The sequence below is a fragment of the Capsicum annuum genome, chromosome 11 (genome assembly GCF_002878395.1).
Source record: "Capsicum annuum cultivar UCD-10X-F1 chromosome 11, UCD10Xv1.1, whole genome shotgun sequence".
In the NCBI taxonomy this organism is placed as follows: Eukaryota; Viridiplantae; Streptophyta; class Magnoliopsida; order Solanales; family Solanaceae; genus Capsicum; species Capsicum annuum.
The window spans coordinates 12503574-12512037 of NC_061121.1; the positions used below are offsets into that span (position 1 = coordinate 12503574).

At 29.3% G+C, this 8464-nt stretch overlaps 1 protein-coding gene across 1 annotated transcript; it reads left to right on the plus strand.

Moving 5' to 3' along the window:
- Window positions 1–335: 335 nt before the first annotated feature.
- LOC107846871 (protein BIG GRAIN 1-like E) lies at window positions 336–2067 on the plus strand. Its single transcript, XM_016691139.2, has one exon. It carries the CDS (start codon window positions 566–568, stop codon window positions 1595–1597), a length of 1032 nt encoding a protein of 343 aa, XP_016546625.1. The 5' UTR covers window positions 336–565; the 3' UTR covers window positions 1598–2067.
- The last annotated feature ends 6397 nt before the right edge of the window (window positions 2068–8464 follow it).

Below are 8464 nucleotides of genomic sequence, written 5' to 3' on the forward strand. Positions count from 1 at the left end.
TACGTTCAAGATTATAAATCTCACTGCTCAAGAACGCGTACAAATATATATATTACTATTTGCATAAGGTGATAATGTAAGAAATCTCCTTATACTGATGATGTATATAATATAAATATAAGGTACTTTTTATAACATCGTGTCATCTTTACTTATTATAACAAATAATAATAATAACAATTGTTTTAAGTTTAAGAGTACAAATCTCACTAATAATACTTAACAACGTACACTTGCATATAAACATTATTATTTGTATAAGGTGGTGATTTAAGAAAATTCTTTTACGATGTATATGAGTTAAACTCTATAAAAACTCACCTTAGCAGCCATTTTTCTCCCAATAATTTCCAAAGCAAACCCCTCCCTCCCTCCCTCATGTCCCTTTCTACAATAACCCTAAAACCCCTCTTGTTTTCTCTTCACAACCACAAAAATTGATCTCTCATTTCAACATCCTACATATTTTTTTCTACTTTAAATACATTTAACTCCCCAAATCTTCATAATCTTCATCTTCATTTTCCTTTGATATACACCTTTTAATTTTAGTATACTCATTATCATGTCCATTACTGGAATACATCCTGAGAGTACTACTACTACTACTGAAAAAATGTCCAAGAAAATTATCCAATGTAGGAATAATTCAGGAGAGATTGATGTTTTTGAGGCTGCAAAGTATTTTTCAGCTGCAAATGATCAAGATTATTATTCTTGTTACAACAACAACCATATTTTGCACAACAACAACAACAAGCAAAATTTGAGAAGTGGAAGAATGAGTCTTGACATGCCTATGTTGAGAAATTCTTCATCTTCATCACTTGTTGTTCCTTCGCAAACAACAACTTATCATCATCAACAACATCATCATCATCAACATCATCATATTATGGATCAAAAACCAAATATGATCAAACAAAAAGGTCAAAAGAAGTACAAGCAACCAAGTTCACCAGGAGGAAGACTTGCTAGTTTCTTGAATTCCCTTTTCAACCAAACATCATCCAAGAAAAAGAAATCATCATTAATAGTATCACAACAATCTTTGAAAGATCAAGAAGATGATCAAAGCCCAAGTGGAAGAAGGAAAAGAAGAAGTAGCATTAGTCACTTTAGCTTTAGAAGCTCAAGTAATATTAATACTACTAATAGTACTAACAGTACTAGTAGTGATTCAAAATCATCATCAAATAGTGGATTTAGAACTCCACCTCCTTATACTCCTACTCCAACAAAATCCTACAAAGATTTCAAAAACTTTGCATATAGTGATCATCACAAGAAAACCAACATCATCACTGGTGATTATTCTTGGTTGGATGACAAGTTAAAGTTGAGTAGCAAAAACAATGGAGTTTATAATAAGATCAATAACACAAACAATGGATTGTTAGTATCATCAGAGAAGAGCAAGACATATAACAAAGTTGTTGATGTTGATGATGATGGAGATAGTGATTCAAGTTCTGATTTGTTTGATTTGCCAAATATTGACTTGGATTACTATTCATCAAGTGGTTTGCCTGTTTATGAGACTACACATATGGATAACATCAAGAGGGGTGCACCAATTTCAAGTGGAGCAATTTGAAGGGGAGTCTTGACCTATGTTGCTCATACTCGTCAAAAATGTCAATGGGTGTGTGTCGGATTCGTCAAAACTAGTGTATTTTTGAAGAATCCGACACGGGTGTGCAACGTCAAAAATTAAGAGTCCAATGAAGTTAGGGATCCATGTCATGTAACTAGGAATGCATACTACAATAGTTCAATGTGGTCTAATCCATCTGAACCTCGTGCATGCATAGCAAAAGCTTAGTCCACCAAACCCTTTTTATTTATTTTGCTTTTGTTAATTTCCATCTCCTTCACAAAATACTCATATTGAGTTTTTTTTGAAAAAATTTTTTGTGGTTGATGTTTTAGCCATGAAAAAGAAAGTCTTGATTTTCTTGTCAGGATATGGCCATAGATCTGCCTTTTTCTTTTTTTGTGATTCTTTAGAAGTTTTCGCAAAGCTTTTTACTGTTTGTACAGTTTGAAATGTCTTCTTTGCCTTGACTTTTAGTGCTTTACTTTTGGAGTTATTGATTATTGAATATATTGGAGTGTAAGCACATCATGTGTCCACCACTATAACAACTTTGATATAATTATGCATGATTAAAATTGATTTTATTAATTTTTTTTTTTTTTCAATCTATCATGATGAAAAAACCAACCATAGTCATAATAACATATGGAGTATATATTCCAATATTAATTATCTTTTGACTTTAGTGATAAGCATTAACAGATCAGATTAATTAACTCATATTATGAGAACTTGATAGAGTTAGTTGTTTATGATAATTAAGCTACCAACCAAATCATTGTTGATGTGTCAACAATAATAACGACGTAACTATGAGTATGCAGATTTTATCTCTATCTTATAAAGATAAAAGAGATTGTTCCTCCATTAATTTAACAGTTTGTAATAGACCCTTGACTCGTATAAAAGTATCATTGTCAATTCGTCATTTCATTATATTGTATTAGATGTTCGTATAAGTATGATTAATAAGGGACACTTAAGTTACATGTACATTTATTTAATTCAATTTTTTTTAGAAAAAAAAAAAAAAGATAAAGGGAATGTGTACGGACAAAGAATGTATTTACAACTCTATATAATATAATAGAAAATGATAAATTAAATAAGACTTATAGGGTTAAATTAATAATAATTAATTAGATCTTTGTTATAATTAATGACACACCACTTTGTCTAATCAAAGACACAAAGCACTATAAAATCATGCAAATCTATACCATAATCTTAGTTAGAAAAAACACATTAATAAAGACAAAGAATCTAGGCCCAACCTTGATTTATTTATGCATAAAATGACCCAGAATTAAAGCATGCTAAATAATATTTAAAACAAAGGGAGAGAGACAATTAAACAAATTATCAAAGAGAAAGTCCATTTATGTTTTTGTGATTATTGTAAATGTCCAAAAAGGGTCCTAAAATTAATGACTAATTTATGAAGAATGGACAAATCTAAAGGTAGAGGACTAGGTTTTGATAATTATTAGCAATAATCATCTGCAATAAATTTATAATATAAAACTCACATATGTGTTTGATGTGTCTGTTTTTGTTATTACACATATTAATTATTCCCCTAATTTTTAAATATTTATTGTCACTCTTCACTTTCCATATTCTTTATTATTAATTTTTGTTTTTTTTTTTTAATTTGTCTTAGTATCAATTTTTGGGCTCGTCTAGTACTCAAAAGTGCACTTTCTATCAAAACCGACTCCATTTCTAGCTAAGGTTTGAACCTAAAATTTCTTATTAAAACTAGAGAAATACTCACTACTCAACCACAATTTTTAACATTTCAGAAGAATTTCTTCAAAAATTTTATACGAGTAAAATTACAACTTAATACTAGTACTTTTTAATATATTTCTCGATTTCTACATTTTAATTTTCAAAATTAAACTAATGGCTGTCCGATTAAACTATGATAATTTGATATTTGACACCTTTTAACTAACCAAAAGCTATAATTAGATTCTGATAAAATAAAATAAAAATAGAAACCAAAAGAAAAAGATAGCAGGATAATAAGAAGCATGGAGAATATGGACCAATATATATACACCAAGTAATTATTTAAATAAGCATTTGTTGTCCCAAAATTATACCACTAACTCTTTATGGTTCTAGAGTTTAAACAAAAATTTATGAGCCAAGATTTTTATCATTGATTTCCCCATCGCACGTCCAAGACTGGATATTTATAGCGTGAACAATATAAAATGGAGGCCAAAATTAGGTAAATCGATCATGAATCGGGGATTGCCAACCTGATCTGATAGCCTGATAAAGAAATAAACTTTGAGCCCAATCAACCCAAAAACATAGAAAAAATAAGCGAACTAGCCATTTTGTCCTGCATATTACTCTTTATGATGGTACTTTGAAAAAATACATTACATAGAGAAATTATGTAATTTTATAGCACATATACACTGATACATGTATCTGTATATCTAGAAACTCTAGTTGTCATTGCCCACCCTATACATTGATATACAACTACAATCAAGTAATGTAGTAAATTTTACTTATATACCGACATGTTTACCATTATTAATTACTAAAAATCTCAACATTTTTTAAAATCTCCTAAAATCCCAACATTTGACCTCTAATGATACAAATTAATTACATTAGATACATACTGCTGATACATGTATCTAATGTGATTAACTTGTATCACAGGAGATACATACATTAGATACATATAGGGTTAACTTGTATCTCAGAAATAGTTAAAAATATGAAATGTTGGGATTTAAGTAATTTTTAAGAAGTGGGGGGATTTTTAGAAGTTTAGATAGTTATGTTGTGGTTTTAGGTAATTCTTGCAATAATGTATTCACGTACTTTCGATTAGAATGAGATATTATATACGCGTAGATACATGCAAATTGGAAACGAACCGAAGAAGAATGGACCATATGGGAAATGAACTCAATCCACTAAGCCATTTCTAAAAAGCCCAGTGGATCAATGCAAGCCCAAATGAAGGAGTTGCCCAAGTAATGTGTTCAGTCCCTAAGCCCAACAAGAAGCCCAACATTGTGTATCTTTTCTTCTTTAATTATTGAAACAAGAAAAAGAAAAAACATGTTGAAAAAATGGATTATTTACTACAAGAAAAGAATAATATTTGTGATGAATAATTTGTTCGAGTTATTTATTGGTCACAGATTCATCACAGTTTTATGTGGTGGTAAAAGACATAAAATTAACGACAAAAAAAAGATTGGTAATGCCCCTATAAATTATGTGGTTGATGACATGTATAAATTAATAGTAACAATTTTAAAAAGAATTAGTAGAATAACCAAACACACACACACAAAATGTGAAGAACAATTGATCTGTTGACTTTTTTTATATTAAACATTCACACCAATAACCTTTGTTCTTAGTTATAATTTATTAAAGAGATAATGCATCAAAACCCTAGTAAACTTGTTCTTCCAGCTCACTTTAGCACTTAAACTTAACTTCCGTTTATTTACCCCCTTAACATCTTTAAAGCGAATTAATTTTCTCTCTTAATATTTAATACCACTCTCATGAGAGAGAGTGCATCACACTCGCTGCCACATCAGCGCCACATCAACGCTACGTCAGAGCCACGTACGAAGTTCGATTTTTCTTAAAAAAAATTAATCCTCCACACTTTATTTTTATATATTTAAAGTATATATATATATATATATATATATATATATAAAATAAAAAAGACACCCCCTTCCTCAATTTTCTTTCTTTTTCACAACCCCCCACCTACCTCACCTAACCCGCCCCGTACCCTGCAACGCAGCCCCCTCGCTCCTTTTCTATCTTCTTCAAACCACCCCACCTCTCCCCTCACCTCCATTTTCTATCTTCTTCAAACTTAAAGCATATTACCAATTCAAGAAACACCAATTATTCCTTCATCAAACCATCAATTGAAGAAACTCAAATTTCAAGCACAACTTTACAACATCATTAGAAAACTCCAATAATCAATTTAGACATCAATCATGATTTCAACGAACTCATTTTTTATTTTTTTCAAACTTTCTCAAGCTTCAACAATGACGGATACAAAATTAAACTAGCAAAATTCATACCAATCAAACTCAAAATTCAAGTATAACTTCACATCATCATCAGAAAACCCCAATAATCAATTTGAACATCAACCACAAATTCGACAACAAATTCTAACCCATTAAAATTCATAACTTTTCACACACATATTTCCTTTCTTGAAGAAATTAATGAAGATAATGGAAGTGGAGATGAAGAGTTAGAAGAAGGAGAAGAAATTGGGGTGGATTGTAAGAAAAAATACAAGAAAACGGGGGGAGGGGGAGGGCGAGGAGGGTATGAAGAAGATAAAGATCGGGTGGGGTGAGAGGTAAGGGGTGGGTTTATATATATATATATATATATATATACATATATATATATACACATACATACATACATATTAAAAAGTGAGACCATATCAGTTTTAAAATTAAAAAATGCGCTTTTTTCTCTTTTTAAAAAAAAAAAATCTACGTCAGCTTGAGAGGTGAAATAATTCACTTTAAAGATATTAAGGGGGTAAATAAACGAAAGTTAAATTTAAGTGTTAAAGTGAGTTGGGAGGACAAGTTTAGGGATTTTTTGATGTATTACCTCTTTATTAAAAAAAAATGTAATACGATCATGCATATGTGGCTCATATACATAACAATGCTATGATATAACAAAATTTTTAAAACTTAAAAATATAAAACAATGCTTAATATTCATACCTAATATTCTTTTATATATATAACAGTGTTATACATAGCACGATTATGTATTTGTTTCAACACATATACATAACAGAATTATATATATGATTGATATACATAGTTGTGCTATATATAACATTGTTAATGTATAATATATACATAACTCTGTAATATATATATGCTGAAAAAAACAGCACATCGATGTTTGTTTCCCCAAATATACATAATAAATTTAAGTATATGGGCTCATATACATAATAACGGTATGTATATGTGATGAAGTAACAATAAATATCGACCAAAGCCCTCAAACATGTACATAGCCGCAATATGTATCAGGTTTAAAGCAACTACACTGATGCGTTATAGCTATGTATATGAATAAAAAAATTAAGCAAAATAAACAGATTCAGGCATCAAGCACTCTACCTTGTGAAGACGGAGTCGTGATATTCGCTACTTGCTCCAAACATATAACTTCACCGCTGGCAACAGCAGCGACGGTATCGGAAGATGGTTCACCGCCATCGATTGATGCTGCGAAACTAAACCTAAGTTCAACGATTACGAATGGATCATTGAGTAAAAATAATGTGTTGGCAGTGATTGATTTTGAGAATAATGTTAGTTCGTTCGTGCCGATTTCGACAGCGTCGTATGTTAGTTTGTCAGTAAGTAGAAAGATAATGATGAGGATTTTGATCCAAATATGGTAACCTCTTGAATGTGACTCCTTGACTGTAGCCACTTTTCAAGGCAAAAAACACATATAAATGGGAATGTAGAGTTATAATGAAATATTTGTAATTACTTTTGAAGTTTGGAATATTATGTAACAATAAAAAAGTAAATTATAGTTTTAAGTAATTTTTTCTTTCTTTAATTATTGAAACAAGAAAAAAATATGTTTAAAAATAAATTATTTACTACAAGAAAAGAATAATATTTGTGTCACAGATTCATCACAATTTTATGTGATGGTAAAAGACATAAAATTAACGACAAAAAAAGTTTGGTGTGCCCCTATAAATTATGTAGTTGATGACATGTTTAAATTAGCTGTTACAATTTTAAAAAGAATCAGTTGAAGAACCAAACATACAAACAGAAATGAAGAAAAATTGATTTGTTGACTTTTTAATTTTATTTTTTTTAAAACACCAACAACTTTAGTTATTAGTCATAATTTATTTATTTATTTTTTTAAAAGAAGGGACACCTTTTCTTTTCTTGTAGTAATCCTTGTTTATCACTATTAATGTCACACTCCAAGCTAATGATCGATACGTATTAATATGTTTTTGATCCAAAAAATATTACGTTTTTTTTCTGCGGGTTAAGTTATTATCGAGCTTAACAATGTGCATTTCATATAAACTAATTGATATATATTATTTTTTTTAGGTACGATATTGAATTTGTCTCAAGTATCATCTGCATTCATCTTCAGAAATTTATCAACTTAAAAAGTTTAATAATCCCTCTTTTTGACCTTCAAAGCTTGCGACTCATCAATGAGATAAGTTAAGGGAGAAATCTAGAACGATAGAATATTAGGAAATAGAAAATTATTGTGCAAATGAGTTTAGCAAAGTTTTGCTTAAATACTATACAGGCAAAATGACTTTCTAGATCTTTATACTATGTCGGTATTGTAAGTTGGACACTTCTACTTACATGTTTGTTATTTGGACCCCTGAATCCACTAAAAAACAACATTTTAACACTCTCTCCCACGTCAGCTGCCATGCCTGACACGTCTGCCACGATATTTTTTTTTTTTTTTAAAAAAGTAATACATTAAATTTCAAGTCATTTTTAAAATGCTACATAATAAATTAAATATTAAAATTAATTTAATTAAATAATAAAAAAATTATAAATTGTAGAAAAATTTGTATAATCATGTTTTTATTTTTGCTCACAAATTAAACATCAAATCCATTCCAAATAATTAAAATTCTTCTCCAACTAATTTAAATTTTTAACTATAAATTCATATATACAAACATAATAAATTTTTTATTTTTAAATTTGAATATTTTTAACAAATTCACAAAAAATTTAATTTTTTTCAAGCGAAATTCACTAATTCTTTTCAATA